The sequence below is a fragment of the Festucalex cinctus genome, chromosome 16 (genome assembly GCF_051991245.1).
Source record: "Festucalex cinctus isolate MCC-2025b chromosome 16, RoL_Fcin_1.0, whole genome shotgun sequence".
NCBI lineage: Eukaryota > Metazoa > Chordata > Actinopteri > Syngnathiformes > Syngnathidae > Festucalex > Festucalex cinctus.
Genome location: NC_135426.1, coordinates 5035029 through 5059181, shown reverse-complemented (window position 1 = coordinate 5059181; position 24153 = coordinate 5035029). Strand labels below are relative to the sequence as shown.

The 24153-nt window shown below is 37.0% G+C and overlaps 1 protein-coding gene across 3 annotated transcripts in view; it reads left to right on the top strand.

The window, feature by feature from the left end:
- The window catches only part of syn3 (synapsin III), a 138693-nt gene that overhangs the window by 9551 nt on the left and 104989 nt on the right, over positions 1-24153 (top strand). For all 3 annotated transcript variants that reach the window (XR_013279024.1, XM_077499936.1, XM_077499935.1), the window contains exons 2-4: positions 5703-6160; positions 14116-14173; positions 23344-23435. Coding sequence is in view for 2 of the 3 variants with exons in the window: in XM_077499936.1 (XP_077356062.1) it covers positions 5745-6160; positions 14116-14173; positions 23344-23435 (566 nt within the window). In the remaining variant the exon portion in view is untranslated. The remainder of the gene's footprint in view (positions 1-5702; positions 6161-14115; positions 14174-23343; positions 23436-24153) is intronic.

Genomic DNA, 24153 nt, shown 5'->3' with positions numbered 1-24153 from the left:
CCAATGTCGATTATTAGTAGTCAAGGATGCCAATAACCGATATTTGGAGCTGATATTCATTTTCACTAAAAAGGGAAAATATTAGCATCAAAATTTGGAAAAAATACCAAATCCAGCTCTTATTTATTTATTTTTTTCAGTTTTAAAGCATATGCTTATTGAGCAACTTTTAGGGTTAGTAAAATATTGGATTTTTTTTTAAATATTAGTCAACATATCAGTTTTTAAAATCTAACAAGTCCCAGGATCTCCCAGTAGGGGTAGCATGTTTTCAAAAGTTAAATAAAAATGAACAATGTTTTTTTTTTCATTATTATTATTTTATTTTAAACATTAAATAAAGTATTCTAAAATTATAAAATATCTGAAATATTATTTTTTTTTTATTTTTTTTTTTACTCATCTTTGTTTTAATTTCCAACAAAAACAGAAGATGCGGAGAGCTATAAGTTTTAAGACTTAAGACTAAGTTTTTTTTATTTTTTATTTTTTATTTTTTTAATGGATCCATTACGGCCATATGATTCTTCAAAATGGCCGATGCCAATATTCATCAAAATGCTTAACTTGTTTGCTTAGCATTTGTAGCATGCTAGCGTACGCTAGTCAAGACTAAAACGTGCATAACTGAAGAAGAAAAAGAAGATATGAGATAATTGATCTTTTCTTTGTGTTTTCTTCATCTAACCTGACCCAATGAATACAAGCAGAAATAAATAAGTGGCAATGTTCACGCTTCAAACATGTTATTCACTCCCCGTTGAAGTTTACTATAAATAGGAGTGTGACGTTATATTGATATCGAGATAAATCGTGATACTTTGTCTCCCGCTAGATTATCGATACGCCTACGCAAGTATCGCAATATTTGTAGTGAATATACACCCACTATACCGGCTCTATTGTTCATTACTTGTTGAGCAATTGTTTGGCGGGCCACTAGGGGGAGCGCCTCATAAGAGTGGTAGGGAAATGGACGCAAGTCTTCAGGCGAACAAGACTCTTACATTTCTAAGAAAAAAATGTCTATTATATCTTCAGTTTTAACATTTTAAAACATATATTTTGACATTTTTGAAGCACACAATTTCTGAGGAATATTAATATTGATTTAATTGTATTTAATATTTAAGTAATTTTATTTAATTTTGCAATATTACACAAAAAAATTGTCACATTTTATCAAATGAAACTTGTTGCATGACAATAGTGTCTCTGTTAACGAAGACATTTGTATTTGTTTAAAAGAGAAATGAAAAGTACTCACTGTGAAGAAGACTCCAGTTTTAATATTATGCTACAGTGATGGTACAATAAAAAATAAACAATTTTCTCATTGAAAAAACATCAGTTTGTCTTGAGTAGTTTTATCATAGATTATCGTGGATTTATCACTTGAGCAATATGTCGATAATCGAGGTATCGTCATAGCGTAAGATAATCGTTATCGTGAACCTTGTATCGCATATCGCATCGTATCGTGAGGTACACACGGGTTCCTACCCCTAATTGAGATATATCAGTTCTTCATAAATGATTAGCGGAATCTATTCATGAAGTGAGCTGTTATATTATCATAAACTGCCCAATAAAGGAGCTCATACTGATGCTTTGTCACATTTAATGCTGTCTTTTGGTGTGCTGTAAAATATATATATATATATATATATATATATATATATATATATATATATATATATATATATATATATATATAAACCTCAGCTTGAATATTTGCCGATGCTCAACTTGACGTGCCCAGAAAGATCACAAAATACCACCAGTCGCGTGAAAGTAAATATGCACGATGGTCATTTATATTCAGGCCTCGCAAGTTGAGGTTAAAGATGGAAATCAGTTGCAATTTGCAAGTGATCATGAATTTACATGGTCGCCTATTTGCTGGTAATTAGTGTCACACTTTTGAAATGTAAAGTCACGCAGCTCGGCCGTTTTTGATTATGCAAACGACAAATTGACTGGAGATGGCAACAGCGCGGCTCTCGTGCCGTATTCTGTTGTAATCGTCACGAGATAAGATTCCGGAATCAGGAATGAGGAATACATACACGCACTAATAATAATCACTTCAAAAATAAACTCAGTGGCCACATCAGGGATTCATGTAAGGCACTTTCAAAAATATGCAACAAAAAACACGTCGGTATGGCATTATTGAAGAACTCACTACGTCGTAGATACATTTCAGCTGTATCACTTTACTTCAACACATTTACATTGGATCTTTAAGAATGGTTTGTTTTGGTTTATTTTTTCCCCCCTACACCTAATGTCTAAAATATTTGTAAATCTATCAATGCCAGTGACTTGCAAAACAATTACATCCCCTTCCTCTATATATTAGGGATGTAACGATAACGGCAATATCGTGATATCGTAATATTAAAACAGCCACAATATATCGTCGTCGTCGTCATGTCATGATATTAAAAGCAGCACATCTGTTAAAAAAAAAAAGTCAGGTTCATTTTCATTTGTGCAGTTGTAGCACCCTCTGGTAGCTAGTTTTTTTTTAGTGCAGTTTAATTTTCACAAGGCATGTTTTGGCCCTTCTATGTTTAAAATCCACATTAATGGTCAGATGAAGGGGAACGTAATATGCTTGTGAACAGAGTCGATATGTGGAGGAACTCAAATGTGTGCTTGCATTAGAAGGGGCCTCAATATATATATTTGTTTTTAATTTATTTTTTATTACTGTATTGTACAAAAGCATATTGTGTTTTTTTTTAGCGCAAGTTATTTTTTTTTAATTTTTTTTTACAATAATTAATATTGTGACATTTGTATCAACCTCCTCACAATATCGTGATAATTATCGTAACGTGACCTTCGTATCGTGATATCGTATTGTCATGTGAGGATATCATTACATCCCTACTAGATGTCAGAAGGTACTAGGGCTGCACGATATTGAAAAATCATCCGACATAGTTGCTCAATATAGCGATATCGATATTATTGCGATATTTAAGATGTACCTATGGAAATGCCATTTTTATGATCTAATGAAAGAATTACATTTTTCATGCAACAAAATAAGTAAACTCAATATCCATCCATCCATTTTCTTGACCGCTTATTCCTCACAAGGGTCGCGGGGGCTGCTGGCGCCTATCTCAGCTGGCTCTGGGCAGTAGGCGGGGGACACCCTGGACTGGTTGCCAACCAATCGCAGGGCACACAGAGACGAACAACCATCCACACTCACACGCACACCTAGGGACAATTCGGAGCACCCAATTAACCTGCCATGCATGTCTTTGGAATGTGGGAGGAGACCGGAGTACCCGGAGAAGACCCACGCGGGCACGGGGAGAACATGCAAACTCCACCCAGGAAGGTCCGAGCCTGGACTCGAACCGGAGACCTCAGAACTGGGAAGCGGACGTGCTAACCACTCGACTACCGTGCCGCCCTAAACTCAATATATTCTTAGTTATTTAATTGTAATTATATCTCCTTAAGTTCAGCTATTGGATGGTGGTGCACAATTTAGTTGGTCTAATTCAGATAAAAGCATAAAATTCCATATGAAACTTATTGCATGTCTTTGTGATATGCATATTGCATGGGCCAATATCACGATATTGATATTTTCTCGATATATTGTGCAGCCCTAATACACACACTTTTTTTTTTTAATTATTAAATAATCCAATCATCCAAATTAAACAACAAGGAAAATGTATGCAACAAAAGTTCAGGTCCAAGCGTAACAAAATCTTGCCTAAAGCTGTTCTTCCATCTGCTGACCTCCAGATGGCGATACCATATTTGCCAAATGTTACGTCGTCCACCAGTTAGACCGTTTCCTCCTGTGAAAAGTTAAGAAACGGCAAAAGATGCAGTTATACAAGAGCTTCCCTCTCGTGATCCAAATGTCATTTACTGTGAAATCAGGCTAACTTTTGTTTTGAATCAGGTTTTGGGGGGGCTCGTCTGCCTTCCAGCTGCTCTCCGCCACGTCGGCTTGCGCATGTTATGTAACCGTTTTCATCCCCAACACTTCCTCCCTCAGGGGCTTCTGTCTGCTCCATAAACAACAACAAAAAACAAAAAAAACAACTGTGAATCTGCACTCCCAACTTCGCATCATTAGCGCAGAGTTGTCTCCCATCATGCAGAGGGTAGCCCGAGCAAAACAAGAAAGTCATAATGGCCACGGGGCATTTTTTATATTTATTCTCTCAACTGTGGAAATGGAGCGCGGTAGGCATTTATTAACTCATTGACTGGCAGCCATTTTGAACGAAGGAACCCCATTCACTCCCGACTATTTTACTGGATTTGGACTGATTTTGCAAGGGTCACAGAATATTGTGTTCTACTGCTATAATACAAAATTAAAAAAAACAACAACAACAGCATGGAACCTACCAGAACAAAGATTAGAGTCTCTTCTTTTAACAGGAAAAAAGTATATTTCAATCTATGACCATTTTGCAGCAATTAGCATTAGAATATAGCTAAGTTTTGCCATTATTCTCAAACTTGTTGAAAACACTGGGGAAAAAGAGCTTGTTGCAACATAGCCCTGGCTGATCTCTAATACTCTGCTGCCACCTGCTGACCATTTTCGTTAATGACTACCATTTCTTTAAGCGACCTCTTCAGGTCAGAAACTGCGTCAAAGCCTTCTGCATGCTCTAGCATTAAAAAACAAAAAACAAAGCGTATAAATATGCTTATGGGAGTGAAGGACAAAGTATTTAAAAATGTATTTATACGTTTTTGGGTTTGAAATAGTTAAAGAGTTGCCGTTTTGGGCCTGAATGACATTTGCCTGGCTCCGAACAGATGTGTTTTGAATTGAATTTGTGAATAAAATCAACATTTGAAATGCCAATGTTTTTGCCTTCCAATTTGAGCGTGAATTAGAAAAGTTCATACTCTTATCTAGGAGTGTGACAATATATAAATATCGTGGTAAATCATGATACTTTGCCTCCCGATAGATTATCGATACGCCGATGTAAGTTTCGCAAGAGCCTAATGAATTGGGCTGTGAGTATTAACCCTTCTGGTATCCTGCGGAAACAACAAATGGTAGCATTTCACTATCCATTTTGGCACCAATAGACAAAAAATGTTTTAAAATGAAACAGCTTTTGAAACACTGAGCATATCCCGGGTCAAATTGACCCAATATTTATCTATTTTTTGCTATGAAACCTCACATCAACACACTATGAAATGTTTGTTTGATGTGCAATGAAAACTGTTAATAATAAGCTATAAACCATGTTTATTGGGTTGATTTTGAAATGTTAAACATTCTGGGTCAAATTGACCCATTTTAGGAGTGAAAAAGTGTCATTGTGATTATGAAACGTCTCCTCGACAGACGATTAAAATTGGTTCAGTTTGACACATTTTCAATTGTTTTATCTGAATGCTTTTGGAACAGAAATAAACATAGCCCGGGTCAAACTGACCCGTTTGACAAATATTAGTATGTCATGACGAACCTTTGTTCAAAGTGGTTCATTTCAAATATTTGCAATGAAAGCAGTTAGTAACGTTTATTAATGTGTTTTCATCATTAAACATTTGGGTCAAATTGACCCGACATGATTGGCTTATTACTGATTATTGCTGTTACTGAGAAAACCGTTGAATGAGGGTCAATTGCCTATGCAAGTATGCAGTACAATTAAATGTCCGTCTCCGTTTTGTAGGACTTTTTTTCCCCAGCAACACCTCCACCAGCCGCAGTGACCATGAACTACCTTCGCCGGCGCCTGTCAGACAGCAGCTTCGTGGCCAACCTCCCCAACGGCTACATGATGGACCTGCAGAGGCCGACCCCGCCGGGATCCTCCACCTCCTCGCCGGCCTCGCCGGCCACCGAGCGGCGACAGCCCCCGAGCATCCCACCGGCCCCGACCACGACTCAGGGCTCGGCCCCGAGCATCCCGGCTGCCGGCACGGGCGGCTTCCTCAGCTCCTTCTCCAGTGTGGTGAAGAGCGCCCAGATGGCGCAGAATGTTGCCGCCGCTGCACACGCCAAGACGGCGGCGGCTGCGGCGGCGGCGACTTCCGAGGGAGCCCCACTGACGGGCAGCTGTCAGCCTCCCAAGCCTGTTGCCCGCAAACCCAAGATCCTGCTCGTTGTCGATGATCAACACACTGACTGGTGAGTGCTTAATTATGTGACCGCTGCGCAGCAAAGCAGTAGCGGAGCTACCGCTTGTGAAGCAGAGCAGCCACATATCCAAAAAAACGGCGGTTATTATTTTTCTTTATTTACCGGAATTTTTCAGACAAAATGCGTCCCGAACTGTTGAACGTACCGGCGCAAATGAGGTATCAAAAGACGCGGCTCGATCTGACTCGGCGAGGAATTTTTTTTTTTCCGGAATTCCGAGTTACCATGGCGACGCAATTCCCACAAAAAAAACAGCCAAAAAGTCCTCTAGCAATAAACGGAGAAGTTGGGGGGATCCACAACAGGAAGTGAGTTGATTTCAACAGGAAGTTACCTGGAAGTGACCTGTTTTCAACAGGAAGTGACCCGGAACAGACCTGGTTTCAACAGGAAGTGACTCAGAAGTGACCTGATTTCAACAGGAAGTGGCCTGATTTCAACAGGAAGTGACCCGGACGTAGCTTAAAATAAACAGGAAGTGTACTGAATTCAACAGGAAGTACCCTAATTTCAACATGATTTGGCAAACTGTTCATTGCATGCGGCTTTCCACCTTGCAAAGAGTCAGCAGTCACATCCAAAATTTCCGTGGAAATCTTTCTAGTATTAAAAATAGGGCTGCTAGTTAAAGTAAAGTAAAGGCTATTGGAATGGAAGTTGATTGAATTTACACTGCGTCTTGAACCTCTTATCGTCAAAAAATATCACAAGTGCTTCATTTCCCCATCCCTACATGTATCCAAAGGTAACCAACATTATACTATACAACCATTGACGCACCTGTCAGTACAATTCAACAGTCTTTCTTTCATGATACCAGACTCATAAAACAAAATTTTAAATGTACATTTTTCTAGTTTGGTTCTACTTACAGAGCCCGCATTCAAATTGTTTTTTGTTGAAAATTTCGAATATTGAATACAAATATTGCTTTTGCACCATCTTGGTGCCAAACAACTATACTGAATTGAGGTGAGGCTTCATTTAGTCAGGCCATAGCCATGTCTAATAGGAAAAAAATGTTTTTTGCCACCAATTTGTGGCATTTATAGGCAATTGACCTTTGGCAAAAGTACCCCCCCCCCTTCTTTTGACGCTTCCGGCTCTGACATCCTTCTGTACACTTACTTTTTGTAAATGAACATACCAGAGAAGGTCAGCGAGTGTTTTAGGAGCAATACAAGCGTGATATCTTCCAGATAGAGGCAAAAGTGGAAGGATATATTCTAGGGGTGTGAATTGCCTAGTACCTGACGATTCGATTCGTATCACGATTCACAGGTCACGATTCGATTCGATACCGATTAATCCCGATACGAATTTATAAGTCCATTGTTGCGATTTTTTTTCATTCAAATTTAGAAAATACTCATCAGTAAGCTTGTAGAGTGTAAGATTTATATGAAAATGTATTATTTATTTATCTGAAATTTCAGTCTTATAGAGGTTGTAATCTGTTTCATGTTTGAACAGCATTAAAATAAAATATTAAGGCTTAATGTTCCGTTCATATAACATTCTTCCATGCTCAAGGTGTGAATCCTAACCCGAAGTCAGACGTTTTGTTGAATATTTTTCCATTAAAAATGGAAGTTTAAAAATCGATTCACACACACAAAAAAAAAAAAAAAAAAAAAAAAGGCAATGATGATAAGACGTTGAATCGGTAAGACTACCGAATGAACAATTCTGAGCTCTTTAAAAAAAAAAAAAAAAAAAAAAAATATATTGAAACGATTCGAGAATCGCGCGATGTAGTATATCGATTTTTTTTAACACCCTTAATATATTCAGATATTTATAATATAACTATAAATCCGTTGGTCTGTCTGTCTGCTTGTCTATTGCTCTAAAGTGGTAAACTAATTTATAACAGTGGTTGCAATGCGGGGCCTAAACTGCCACATTTTTCCTTTTAATAAGCTATTAAATGAAGGCTGACAATTGGATGGGGAGGTGTTATACCACCATTCTGTGCACTTCAGGCTGGAAAATGGGTCAAGCAGGGCTTTTCCTCTTAATCGTCTTGCATTTATACATTTCTCTATGTTAGGGTAGTGTAGTGGTTTGATAGAAATATAGGAAGGTGACACTATTACGACAGCTTCTCAGGTGTTTGTTTAATGTCCCTTTTATTTGAGTTTGGTAACAAAATGTGACACAAGTATCATGAAAAGGCTTCAATGGAATTAGATATCACCTCTCAAGATGTGCAGCAGTTGGTTTTATCACAGAAGTCTGACTACCAAATCAATAAAGCGCTCTTCCTTTTTCCTGAACTGTGATGTTTATAGCTTGACATCAACAGGGAGCCTCAACCTCTGCTGACTTGATGTGTAACTCGCTATTTCCAGCCCTTTTTTGAGTTCCATCATCGGCAGGGATCATTACGCAGCGTCGCTAAAGGCGCTGCGGGGATGAAGGCCAGGTTTAAAAATGATCCCTAAATGAATCTACCCCGCTGACAGCCCTATGATGAACATGGCGGGATTGCTCGCCGTTCTTCCCACAAGGAAGGAAGACCATCTTCTTTACTTTCAGCCGCATGGTTTGATATCCCCCGCCGGGCTCTGAGCCTCTTCACACCTCGCTGTTTCTGAAAGGACTCGACAGAAGGATCATCGCCATCCCCGGAGCATGTCAGTGAGCGTCAGTCTTTCTTCGGAGACACGCTCACCTCAACAAGAACAAAATTCAGTCCTGTAACCACATTTTGTCAAATCCATAGCTCATTAATAATCAAGTGTTAATAACCGAGAGCATTAAATGATACAAAATGTTGATGACGAGGTATTAAAGTATACCCAACCACTAATGAATTGATTGAGGTGTGTCTTTAATGGGATACTTGACACATTGAGCCATTTTCAGCAGTAAAAAGTTCATATTTTGTCAATAATTGATGTGGTAACCATTATTTTTCATGTACAATTAAAACCTTTAAAAAGTAATTTTTCAACTTGCTATCGACTGATGATGACATCACCTGTGCTGAGGAAGTTGGTAACGACCAATCATGGCTCAGTTTACTGACCAATCCCAGAAAACAGGTGATTGGCTGTTCCCTACTTCCTCAGCACAGGTGATGTCATCATCAGTCGACAGCAAGTAGAAAAAAAAAAAAAAAAAACTTTTTAAAGGTATTAATTGCACATGGAAAAATGAAGTTATCAAATTCATTCTGGGCAAAATATGAACTTTTACTGCTGAAAATTGTTCAATGAGTCAAGTATTTCTTTAAATTGTCCATAGGTGTGAGTGTGCCTTGTTTTTTTGTGCCCTCTGATTGGCTCGTGAGCACACTACATTTTTTAGAACTCAAAGGCGAGCTGAGCCTCAACATGACCACTTGGTGGCGCTGTTGTTCATCTAAAAATGACGATGGTCATTGTGTTGTAGTGAAAATCTTCGGCCAGCAGATGGTAGTGTAGTCTTGCAACTTTGTTTTGCACATATCTTTTCATTGGAGCCATGGCTTGACTTGATTCAACGGAAGAAACTAAGAAAATTTAAAAAAAAAAAGACTTGAGGGGTTTACAGTTTCAATTCAGGACCCTTGGTGAAACCCACATTGCCCAAATACTAGACAAATAAGTCATACTTTCCAGTATTCTGAAGTCAATAACTGTCTGGTAGGCAGTTGCAGCAGGATGCTTCGACATTGTGTCTCGAGTCATAAAATAAAATAAAATAAAATAAAATAAAAAATAAAAAAAAGAGAGGACGAATATTTGCCTGTCGCTTTGCTTTGGCAATGCTTCCTTGTTGTGATGATGATGTTGGCTTTTACTGCCACACTTTAAGGACCAAGTATCAATGAATTTTTTTCTCAAATACACACAAGAAAAAAAATCTATATCTACTCAGATATTAAAAATCATATAAAACAAAAAATATAACCTATACATGCTTGGAAAAAAAGGAGTAGGAAGAAGTGTACACTTTTTTTAAAATTAAATAAAATCTACAAAACTAACTATAACTATAGCAAAAATGTCCTTCAATTTAGTCTTTGGTAATTTAATGCAGGAGGCATAATTTTAAATTTATATTAACTACCAGATTAAGGATGTTTGAAAGTGTATCACACAGAAGTGATGTCATCTAGCAGCAGCCAATTAAAAAAAAAAAAAAAGCACTTTCAGATGGTGTCACGCCCATGGTATTTTTTTTTAAAGGGATAGTTTACATATTTAGCCATGTTTGGCAGTCAAACGTTAATATTTTGTCTATAATAAATTTGCTGTTTTCATCATTTTTCATGTACAATTTGTAGTACCTTTTTAAAAACACATTTTGCAACTTGCAGTCAACTGAGTTCCACACTGGATGAACTCCTCCTGGGTGCCTTTCCTCACAGGGTTCTTCTGTGCCCCGCCATGTTGTGGTTTGCGTGTGTGTCTGTGGTTACGATCATGGGGATATGGGGGGGAGGGATGGCTTTTTCTATTTATTGTATTATGGATGTTTTATTTGTTCAGCACTTTGAGTTGCATTTGAATGTATGAAAGGTGATATATAAATAAGTTTGATTTGTTTGATTTGATTTGAAAATGACATCACAATGTGCTCAGGGCTCAGGTAACCAATCACAGCTCAGCTTGTGAATGTCACATGACCAAACCGAGCAAACCTAACAGGTGAGCTGTGATTGGTCGTTACCTGAGCACTGAGCACGTGATGTCATTTTCAGTCGACAAATGGCAAAACTTTTTTTTTTTTAAGTATTAATTGTTCGTGAAAAATAATGAAAGTATCAAATTAATGAGACAAAAATTAACTTTTTATTGCTATAATGGGGCTAAATAAGTGAAGTATCCCTTTAAATATTGCACACAAGTAATACACTTTTTTTAAACTCAAACTAATACTAAAACTAAACTAAAAGTAAGCATTTATTAAATAACTAAAACTAATAAAAACTATCCTAAACCACCTTGAAAACGAATTAAAAATAACTAAATTTAAAAAAGAAAAATGTAAAAACTATAACAGTTGAGTACTGGAAGGCACGGTGAACATTCATCGCTCTCTGTCCTCATGACTGAATTTCCCTCGTGGGCATTCCAGCCGAGTGTCAGGGGTCTCTGGGGAAACGCTTCTCCATCCTGAAAAGATTGGCCTCCAGCAAATGACTGCCGCACAAAAGCAAAGTCTCAAAGAGCATCGCCGACACCGACGTCAATCCCTTCTTTTTCTTCTTCTCCTTTTGCCCCGACGTCTCTCCTGCACTTGCTATCCGTCTCTCCTCGGACAAGACGCAAAATGCTCCGCCAAGTAGCTGTCCCCGTGTTTGCACTGTGCTTTGAATAATACGAGGGGGCAGATAGGTCGCTTAGTTTGGACTTTCTCTGGAAATGCTTTTCACCGCTTGGTTGTAATTCGGTGGTGTGAACGTCACGCTAATCAACTAAACAGCACCAAATCAAAGAATGTTTTGGAAAACGTACTGTGTAACGTAAGACCTGGATTATGTGACAATTCTAAATTTTTACAGAAACAAACAAGAGATGGAAGAACCTTTTCAATTTTTGGTTGGTTGGATGAAACTTGCAGACATGCATGTTACCGCCATCTACAGGGCTGGAGTGGAGTTGTAGCAACTCCAGTCAACCAATTATTATTTTTTTTAAATATGTCATTATTGTTTGGCTTAATCATTTAATCAGGCAGGGCAGGAAATGTCCCATTCATTTTTGGTCATGGTGCTGCATAGTTTTTTTTTTGTTTTTTTTGGAGTTGGATAGATGGATGGATGATTGTTCGGTCTGTTGTTGGGAATGTACCTCACATGCGTTATTTTAATAATGCTAAATTCATTTTTAGCCGATCAATTGATTGGATATTCAAATCTGCAAATATTCAATTTACATCATGAATGGAATGAATATAGTAGACAGGCTACATAGGTTTGGACTCCCCGTCTTTTCTTCAAGTAGTCTTTCAACACTTTTTCTCTGCAAACAAAATACTGCCAATTGTTGACGACTGCGATCTTTATTGAACTTGACATGTACACGAACTTCTCCACCAAAAGTATTCTCCTGGTGCAAATAAAACACAGTGAAGTTGACATAGCGGGCGTGGGCACGAGGGAGAAGGAAATTCCGGGCCTCTGCCCTGAGCTCCATGTTTACATGTGAACACGAGCAAAAAAACGAGCGCCTCATTGAATTAGCTCCGTGGCTCCGAGTGACGACACATTTAACAAGCTTTTGCAACGCATTCCAGCTTTTTATTTTTATTTATTTTTTATTTTATTATTATTATTTTATTATTATTATTATTATTGTTATTATTTTAAGTCAGTGGGCCTCTGGGATGGAATAGTGTTAATTTTATCCAGCATTTTTAAATTTAGTCTTCGTCATGTTTCAATCACGCTTGTTGTTTTTTTGTTATAGTTTGTCCACCCCATCCCGTTTTTATTTAGTCTATTTTTAGTTGACTATAAATCTATAATTTTAGTCTTTATTTTATTACAAGAAAACATCTTTTTACGGAATTAACACTAGTGTCGACTGCGGAGGATGAAGGAGAATGAACGATGTAGAGAAACGTACGGGCAAAAGCGCGTTTTGGTGTGAACAGGCCGAGAGGCAAATCCCAAATAGCTCGTCCCAGTGACCGAAAGCCTCCCAACATGTAGCTGAGATCCCGGGCGATATACGTATGGCTGTATAGCCCGAAGCCTTTGACAGATTGTTGGCAGTCCCCTGCCGGCTGCAAGGGGTTAGAGTTCAACGCGGAGGACTTGGGGACACAACGCGGCCGAAATGCAGAACTGTTTGAAATGGGCTAAAAAATGCACATTTGATTTTTTTTATGTCATAATCTTTTTTCCCATTCCCACTCAATTCCTTCTACATACTAATCAACAATCCAAAAAGTTGCCCCCCATAAACTAAGGCCCGATCGATTAATCGGCCACCGATTATAATCGGCCGATTATTGGCCTTCAAACATCGGCCAATTGGGCCAAATGGCCGATTATTTCCCCTTTAAAAGTTATCGGAAAACAATGACGTTTCCGACGCTGTGAAGGTACCTTGAATGCGATTTTGCTTGCGTAGCATTAGCAACTAGCAATTGTGTAGCGTATGTTATTCTGTTGTCCCTCAGCATCCTTTAAGCTGTTTAATGACACCGCAGTTGGAGTTAACTGTAAAACTAAACACTCAATGCTAAGAATTACATCCACTGTACATTTAAATACAAAACATGCTTCGCTAGCCTAGCGCTAACAGGAAGTTAGCAAATGCTAACAGGAAGTTAGTATCGACTTTGGTAGTGTTTTTTTCCCCTTCAAATAACGAATATTCACACACTTATGGGAACACGTATAAACAGATGAGATAACACTACACAAAGGCACAAATTCTTCCCAATGTGTGAAAAACAAGTTATTTGAATAGAATTCAGTCGCAACTTTCTTCTGTACTCACTTTATGAGTGCAAGCCGTGGATGCATGGCACCACACTGCCCCCAAGAGGCCTAAATGCACAGGAACAATCAAGTCAAGCGCCTTCAAACAGCCTTAGCTGTCAGTACTTGCATTATATATATATATATATTTATATATATATATATATATATATATATATATATAAATTATTATTAAGTATCGGCATCAAACACCTTCAATGATGATTAAAACATGAGTTTGCCAGCGAATTGTGTTTACTGGAAGCCTCATCCCCCTTCATGTTCTGCACTCATGGAAAATATGAGCTTGCGAGGTCTTTTGGAAGGTCTGTTTAAACCTTCAAAATCAACAGAAAGTCTATTTTAGGCTTGTTATGATGAGTCATGGTCCCGATTTGTCCGGGTTAGTACCTGAGGCAACCGTTTATGCAATCATGTTTTACTGTCCAACTAAAGCGCTTGTGATCGTAACCGACCGGTTGTTTTGTTGGTCTGAAGGTGTGTTTCCCTTTTGCAGGGCCAAATACTTCAGAGGCAAGAAGCTGAATGGGGAGTATGAGATCCGCGTGGAACAGGTACATACAGTATTTATGTATGAAACGGTCATGTCTGTTATGTTATATACAGTAAGGGTGGGAATCTCTGACATGAGGCCGATTCGATATGTATCTCGATACACAGGTTGCGATTCGATTGAAAAACGATTATCTTTCAGAACAGAACGGTTCGATACGGTTTGATTAAGTTTGGGAACGATACGATTTTCGATTCGATACGATTCATTTCAATATTCAAAACTTAGTGACATTTGTTGCTTGTAAACATTAATCTTAAAGCACCACAAATGTTTACAGTATCTACAAATGTGTTAAAAAAACAACAAAAATGTCTTCTATATTTTTATATATTGAATCAATTATTTAAATAGGCCGCAACAAAGGGCTGGGCGATATGACTGAAAAATGTATCAGTTTAAATATGTATTAGTCTATTGACAGTTATAATTGTTTGTTTGTTTTTCTTTTTTTATTCAAAATAAGGATCAGGAAAACAAAAGGCTGATAATTCAATTTGAAATATAAATATTTAACCTTTAAAAAGACACCAACACAATTAAACAGAATATGTGCACAGTGTGAAGTATTTCAGAAACGTAAATTTAAGACATGAAATAAAACTACCGTCCAGCCAAAAGAAATATGAAGCCACCTTATGGAACAATAAATCTATCAAACACATTTTAACCACGTAATATATCAAAAAATATTTCCAAAAGTGCCCTTCCCTTTTTATCAACAATTTTTGTTTTTAACAATTTTTGTTTTTCTTTTGCCATCACATTCATTTTTGGTTAATGTATGACATCTTTTTTCTTTTTTTTAATCTGAGACACGATGATGACCACAGAATCACTACTGTTCATGTTTTTGTTTTTGTTTTTTTGGGGCTGTCGTTCATTTTGAGTTTCATGACGTCATTGCGGGCAGGTCTCAGTTCTCCTATCTGCTGCTCATACTAGTTGTGTACATTTACAGGGAGCCACAAACTGAGAAATGAGATACTTGCAGTGTGCTTTCAGCTTAGCTGGTGTGTTGGCTGTGGGACATACCTGTGTAGTTTGAATCCATGCATTGGATCGTCACGGGAGTTATTCTTTTGGGTCGCGCGTAGTACCAGTTCTTTTGGCTCGCGCGCAGTACCAATGCCGGGACATACAAGTGCACCGAGAGGACTCGATAGCCATGGGAAATACCGAGATGTATGGCACTGGCTTCTGCTACTGTCTTCAGTTGATGTTGTCACTCGTTGTGCGCGACTGCGCGTGCGTGCCGTGTCGCGAGCCCGGCGTTGACGGTGTGCCAAAAAAAAAAAAAAAAAAGGGTGCGTAACGTCTTTGCATTATATTTACAACATCCGGGGAATGAAGCGTTACTTTGCTAGCTCTCTGTAAACACGGAAGTAGCTTGAATAGTGCTGCTATTGAAACGTAAACAAAACAAGTCGAGCACGGCGCAGAACTCTTGCTATTGTTATGAAAACCATAAAGTCTCACTGGCAACCGATTCACGGCCACGCGATATCCGGTCCACAGCTTTACAAGCAATGTATCTAAGGATTCCCGGCGGATTTTGTATCGGTTGACAAGTCTGCTACCGATACGGCCGTTTAGCTCCCCTTGACGAACGATGGTTCGGTCGAATCGTTTTTTTGTCCCACCCCTAATATACAGACATCATATACAAATAGTTCGACACCCCGAAAGACTGAAATGGATGCCTTGATATACGAGTGACACGTCTTACAAGTCACAAACTTGAGATACGAGCACTGTAAAGGTGGCAGTGACAACTCACGTCACTTCATTCCGTTTCTGAGTTACAATTAGTACAAGTTAAAAAATATATATTTACATATGTATTTTAAGAAAATAGTTCTATTTATTACAGCTTGGAAAAAAGTCATTATACCGATAACTTTTTTTTTTTTTTTTTGTACAAAAATACTATTTTCAAGACCGCTGTGGTTGATATGGGAATAGTATTATTTTCTCATTTTTCTGAATCTTATAGGTAAGTAAATTAAGTAATTTTTTTTTGTTCTGTTGGCAGATAATTTTGCTTATTTGAAGTAATAATTTTCTTATTTTACTATCTTTTTTTTCTACAGTCCTTTTGCGGTCTAAAATATTGTAAAATTGTATTAATTACTAAAATAATAATAATTGAAATTAATAAAAATATTATATATAATATTTTTTGATCTTCCATCTTCAGACTTATTTCCAACAGGCAGCCGGTATGAGTTATACAAATGTGCAAATAATGTGCACAGATGCGTCTAGACGTAACATATTATTTTACAGATAAACGTCTACTTTACCTCCAATAAGCGTTTGGTTATACATCTGCAAGTCGTTGTTGAGACTGTGCTACCCTTTGAAATGGAGTGTTGGCTTTTTATGGGCAAAAAAAAGGGAGCACATACGAGAGTTTTACAGCCTGTTTGCTCAACTCTCGACTGTTGTGGTCACGTCGGCCTCTTTTGGTGCTCAATTGGCATCGCCGTGAAATGGGAGAGATTTTTTTTTTTCCTGGTCCCGGGCTGTCAGCGCTATTGAGTATTTATAAAAATGTTAATTAGGCCCCTTAAGTCCATGACTGAGGGGGGATCAGAATGGTGTTGCGCCATGCAAGCATCCCCCCCTCGTCCCCGGCCCCCCAAAAGCTCGAGGTGACCTAGTTAGATCTTTTTGGACCCACTTGTGTTTCCCACAAGCCCTCCAAGTCGACGTTAACAAGTCGGCTGGCTTTGTTCCGATGCCTGTGCACCCCCCAACGAAAATGTTAAGGTCGACGGGAATCCAAACCCCCCAATCACTGAGTGAAGACTTGATGAAGCATTTCCTTATTTTTATCCCCTTTGGTGCTACTGCCATCTAAGTTACTATGCATGGCAGTCTGTCTATCGGTCTGTCCTATGTACTTGACCCACTTTTTAAGATGAATTGGACAGACCCCTGATAACCACTGGGCATCCCCCAAACAGATGTTGCTTGTGGGTTCTCAACTGACTAATAATATTGGAGGCTCCATGCAAATAAGTGATGCTGGCCGCCATACTGCTCAAATGGCAAACATTTTCTCATTCGCGCTACGTAACGGACAACGGTGACACACGTTTACTCAACTTTATTTATAAAGCACTTTAAAACAAGCATTGCTGTCAAGGTTCGGTGTGGAGAGATGGTGGACCCAAGTGCAGGGAGGCAAACAAGGCGTGGCAGGGGTGTTCTTAAATAAGTTTTAATTTAACTCAAAACAAAGTGCAACATAAAATACAAAGTACAAAACAAAGCAGGGAATACAATTACTAAACACAAAAGGCAGGACTCAGAAGCACGGGAAACAGGGCAAGAATGAGGACACAAAAAACCGGCAACATGATAGGTAGAAGACAATGACAATGAACCAACAAGAACTGAACAGAAAACAGGTGACTGAATACACACAGACTAATTGACAAAGACGAGACACAGCTGGGCAAGACAAGTGGCAGGGGAAGCTGATTGGTAGATACACTGGGAAGCGAAGACACACGCAGGTGGACAAGGTTAACAATAACGAGACCAGGGGAGACAAACCAGAAAGCACAAACAGAAACATGACAAACTCAAAACGCCAACAAAAGCAACAAAAACCCAAACCATAACAATTGCTGTATACAAAGTGCTGTGCATGAAACGGAAATCGGCCATGCAGTAAAAAATAAGATAAGAAAAACAAGAACACAGCGAACATTTTAAATGAGTATGCATTTATGCAAGTATTTTTTTGTGTACAAGTAAATAGTTTCCATCAGTAAATTAATAAGAAGTAGGCGAGTGAATAAATAAATAAATACATAGATAAATAAAAAAAATCTATATATATATATATTAGGGCTACGCGATATTGGAAAATCATGCGATATGCGATAAGGTTGCTGAATATAGCGATATTGCGATGTTTAACGTGTATCTTAAAAAATGGCATTTTTATTATCTAATAAAAGAATTACATTTTTTCAGGCAGCAAAATAAGCAAACTCAATATAGTCTTAATTAATTGTAATTACTGCTCGATAATGGTTAACCATTGTATGATGGTGCAAATTTTAGTTAGTGGCTGACTGGTCAAATTCAGATAAAAGCATAAAATTCCAAATGTAACTTATTACATGTCTTTGCGATATGCATATTGCAGGAGCCAATATTGCGATATTGATATTTTTTTGATATATGATAATAGATCATTTGCTTTTGTGTATTAAATACAAATGAATTAAAGCTGTTCCAGCACGCAAAAACCACCACACTTTTGCTTTAAAAAACAAACAAAAAACATTTCCCTTCAAATAAATGGCTTACAGTTCATTTATTTTCCAAATGTAACTTCCTCTGACTTAATAACTTATCTCACTCTACTTATCTCTGACTTGGCACCACAATCCTGCCAAGTAAAAAAGTACGATATATATATATATATATATATATATATATATATATATATATATATATATATATATATATATATATATATATATATATATATATATATATATATATATATATATATCTGCAAATAGGTGATGCTGTGAACTGATGACATTCTGGCAAAAAAAAAAAAGAAAGTTGATTTAATTTAATCTTTCAATGGTTCTTCTATTAATCTTTTCCTCCTGACCATCAGGCCAAAAAGTTAATTCAGACTCCACGCAGGTCACAGTGGAGAAGGATTAACCCTGGAGGCAGTTGTCCTGTGTATCACTTGCTTGTTTTCCTTTCCCAGAGTGTTTGAATGCGTTGCCATGACGTTGTGAAAAGGTCCCCATCCCCCATCCCAGCCCATCGTACAAGCTCTTTGGGCCCCGGTGCCAGCCGCTTCGTCCATCAATGTAGCTGCATTCACTCGCCCACATATGATGTTTATGTGGCTCTTGACAATATTTTTGCCCACTAGCATTAATTTCATCAACGAAAACTAAACCAAAAATAATTTCGTCAACGCACATTTTTCACCGGACTAAAATTATATTAAAATTAGTGCTGTCAAAGTTAAAGCGTTAACTAATGAATTAATCACAAAAAAATATCACATTAATCATTGTATTTCCACAGATTAATCACACTATTAATTTTGACCGCAGATTATCCTTTTTAGCCGACAGCAGATGGTTACATTAAAGGTAGCTGTTGGAGTTTGAGCAATAAACATAACTACATGCATTAAAGTAAAACATTTAATAAATGTTTACATATGCCGTAGGTCATTTTTTTCCCATTTTAAATTATGCAAATAATTAATTGATTAGAAAAAGCAGGATGAGCGTGTGCAGTGAATATACATTTTTGAAGGCATCCTCGTAACATTAAATGTTGAAAAAATTAACACATAACAGGTGCGCTTCAAATTTAGCTGGAAAAATATGCTGGGAAAAAGCATTATTAAGTCACTGATTAATCATGATTAATCAAAATTCTAAGATGTGATTAATTTGATTAAAATTTAATCGTTTGACAGCTCTAATTAAAATCCTCATTAACAAACAACTGGGACTAAATCATTGTGCATTTTTGTCGACTAATGAAGACGAGACGAAAATGTACTTCACTTAATAAAATCTTATAAAACCCTAAAAAAAACAAAACAAAAAAAAACCTCAAATGAGCTACATTCGCATGCATCTGTCACTCAGTGAGATACGGGGAACATTTAATTTATCGATCTATTTAAATTTCCACTTTATAAAAAATAGGAACTCCCTACACTTTTTATAAAAATAAATAAATAAATAAATCAAGAAATCAAGAAATTATGTTGAATTTTTTAAAAATTGTATTTACCGTAGAAGTCTTTAGGGATCTATTTACTTGCTTTTTAATTTTTATTTTATTTTTTTATTTAGCTTAACACATGCTAATGACCCTGGAAGCGCTACAATTGTGTGTTTTTTTTTAAACAAATATGTCAGAGTTTAAAAGATTTATTTTTTTTGTTAATCTGCAAATGATTATCGGCTTGAATTATTGGTTGTCAGCCTCCTTGACTACTAATAATCTGGATCTGTATCGGCCTTGAAAAAAAACATATCGGTCTATCATAATGTTTTCCAATAAAACAAGATTGGAACACTTAAGGTATATGATACCTGTAATGAAGAAAAAACAAACAATCGGTATTGGCAGAAATTGGGATCGGCAGGTCAGATTTTTTAAAAGATCGGGATCGGCTGGAAAATTGTGGTTGCTGCACCCCGACTTGTTGATATGCTGTCATTGTGTGTCAAGTTCTTTTCCATCAAAAATATTGTATGTAAACCAATTTTAGATCCAAAATGTTCAACATTATCTGTTGACAAAAAAATATATACAGGGGTAAAATGATTGTCCTGACTAAAACTAGACTAAAACGTTGGCAGTTTTTGTTGGCTAAAATTAGACGAATAAAATTGTTTGCTTGGAATAAAATAAAGACTTAAATAGACTAAATAAAAATGGATTGGGGTGAACTAACTGTCATAAAAACAAGCGCGACTGAACTAAAACTGAGACTAAATTTCAAAATGGCGGATAAAATTAACACGATTGCCCACACTGTTTGATGGGGATTTGCTTTTTTTTTTTTGCATGCAGGATCGTGTCTGTGCGTTTGATGACACACGCATGATCCTTTTCTGAGGTGGGCATCAAAAGAAAGCGACTAGTGCAACATGTCCTTGAGACAAATTGAGCGTGACCGACGCGTCATTGTCCCCGCCAAGAAGACGACCCCCCCACCCCCTTTTTGCTCTTCCGCTTGCGAGTGAAACGCATTTCAATGAAAGTGTGGGTGTCATTTCGCTTGCACTTTTATGTCATTGGCACATTGCTTTTCACAAATGACTCACATCCGCATGCCGTCAGAAAACGCTGTTGAGGATTTTTTTTTTAAAATATAGTGATGAAAGCCCACATAAAAGCCCGTCAAAGCAGGCCTAACGCCTCAAACAATGGTCGCCATATGAGAACGTGCAGATAGGCATGGACTTTCACTTGCTGTGCATTATTTGCTGATTGAGTTGGATTTGCATCCATTGCCATGTTTGTTTACATATGCTTATCGACTCGAGACACGGCGAGTACTACTAAACTCAGTTTTACTCTCACAGAATTTTAAATAACCGTAAGAAGCATTTTAACTTATTTGCTCCCCAAAACATAGAAAAACGTTTTTATTTTAAATATTGTCATCATCCCAAAAACATATTTATATGTTTGTTTGATTTTGTTTTTCTTTTTCTTTTTATTTTTTTATGCTAGAGCATATAGAAGGTTTTGATGCAGCCTATGACCCGAAGAAGTGGCTTAAAGCAATGGTAGTTATTAGAAAAAACGGCCAGTGGGTGGCAGCAGAGTATAAGATATCAATAAGAGCCATGTTGCAGCAAGTTCCTTTCCCCAGCGTTTTAAACAAATTTGTAAATATTGATGAAACTTGGCTATATTTTAATGCTAATTGCTGCAAAACAGAAATGGATACAATTATACTTACAAAGAAGATGCTTTAATATTTCTTTTGGTAGGTTCCATGTTTTTATAGCAATAGAACACAATATTGTGTGGGCCTGTTTAATTATTTTTCCAAAATCGTTCAGCCCTAATCAAATAGCAAATATTTATTGTCTACTATGTTTTTTGGTTGTTGGCACGGTTATTTTAATTAACTAAAACTAACGAAAAAAAAAAAAAAACAATTTCGTAAACAAAATAAAATAAAAACAAATGCTTTAAAAAAAAAAAAAAAGAAAGAAAACTAACTGTTACGGTATGGAGAATAGAAGACCCAGGTGCGTGGAGGCAGAGGTGCAATACAAAAAAAAAAAAAAAAAAAGATTTAATTAAACAAAAACAAGGATCTGGCTAACAAACAAATATATCCAACAAAAACAACAATGCAAAACATGGGGGGGGGGATTCCTAGGCAAAAACAGGCAGCATGACGGCAGGAGAACACAATAAATCCAGTGGGGAAACTAAATACACATACACTAATTAACACAATTAGACACAGCTGGCAGAGGATGCTGATTGGTTGACACATGAGGAAGGGCAGGCAAACAGGTGGACAAGACTAGGGACGCACACAAGGAAAACAAAAACACAGATCATGGCTAAAACTTAAAGAAACATGAGGATAAAGACAAAACCCAAACTAAACCTGAACCGCGACAAAAGTAAAATACAAAAACCTAACCAAAACCCAACCCAAACCATGACAGAAACTACATTTTATGTTTACAACACTAACTCAGACTAACTATAATGATAGCAAATACAGTATGTCCTTCATATGTCATTTGGTAATTTAATTTATGAGCCTTTGGAGATAATTGTAAATGTGATCTTTAAGTAGATTCATTTTTTATATTAACCGGAATAAGGACTTTTGAAAGTGTGTCAAACAGAAGTGATGTCATTTAGCAGCAGCCAATAGAAAAGCACCTTCGCATGACGTCATTCCCATGGTGTTTTTTTTTTTTTTTTTTTTTAATATTACGCACAAGTAATAAATAAAACTAAAACTAATACTGAAACTAAAACTAAACTAAAACTAAGCATTTATTAAAGAACTACAACAAATAAAAACTAATAGAACCACCCTGAAAACTAATTAAAATGAACTAAATTTAAAAAAACAAAACACTAACACTAACTAAAATGAAAAATTCCAAAAACTATAATAACCCTGGTTGTTGGTTGATTAATTTAATATAATATACACATTGCATATCACATATTTCTACTATGCTTCGGATCAACTCCTCAACCTTCAAACACCACAAAGTTAATTTGACATGTTTGGTGGAGCGTGGTCTCAGATGACTGTTCCAACAAGTGTTGCATGATTGTGTCAACGTTTTTGTTTGAAGTCTTTCTCTCATAATTGAAGCCAAAGTCTAAAAGTCTTTCTCAGGAGTCTGCGAGGTCGCAGACAACAAGAGAACAACCTCATTTGCCTCCTTGTCACATGGTCTTTAGTCTCGCTGATGCATTTTTTTCCCCCCCAGAATAATATGCAAAATGAAGTCAAGCACAAAAAAAAAAAAAAAAGTCTGTCTGGTTTGATTAATTAAAAATGCCTGATAAAAGTGTTACGTCTCATAACCCGTAATCATCTAATGGCTTATCACACTTTTTGTGGCACAAATCCTTGTTTTTCTTTCCCAGGCAGAGTTCTCTGAGATCAATCTGGCGTCCTATGTCACTTCAGGTTGCATGGTGGACATGCAGGTCAACAAGGCGGCTAGCAAAATAGTCAGGTATGCAAAACTAACACCGTCCATCCCTCCCTTCTGGAATGAAATGAATCTGTTGTCCTATCACAATAATACGATTGGGAATTGGGACACACGTTCTTTAATTGGTGAATGGAAGAATTAATTCATTTGCTCCCAAAAATGAATACATATGTTTTATTTTAAATGTATTATTTGCCCCAGACATATTTAGATATTTTTTTTAATCTAGAGCATACAGAAGGTTTAGATGCAGCCTCTCAACTGCAGAGAACAGGTAAAAAAAAAAGAAAGAAAAGGTAGTAATTACAAAAACGGCCAGCTGGTGGCAGCAGAGTATAAGAGATCAACACAATCACAATAATACAATTAGTAATTTGGAATTGGGACATACATTCCTTAAATGGTGAATGGAAGAATTCATTCATTTGCTCCCAAAAACATATAAATACATTCTATTTTAAATGTATTATTTGCCCCAAAGATGTATTTATTTATTTATTTATGTATTTATTTATTTATTTTTTTATTTTAAGCTAGAGAATACAGAGGACTTAGATGCAGCCTCTCAACTGCAAAGAACAGGTAAAAAAATAAAATAAAAATGGTAGTAATTATAGAAACGGCCAGCATGTGGCAGGAGAGTATAAGGGATCAACACAATCACAATACAATTGGTATTTAGGAATTGGGGCACACGTTCTTTAAATGGGAAATGGAAGAAGTAACTCATTTGCTCCCC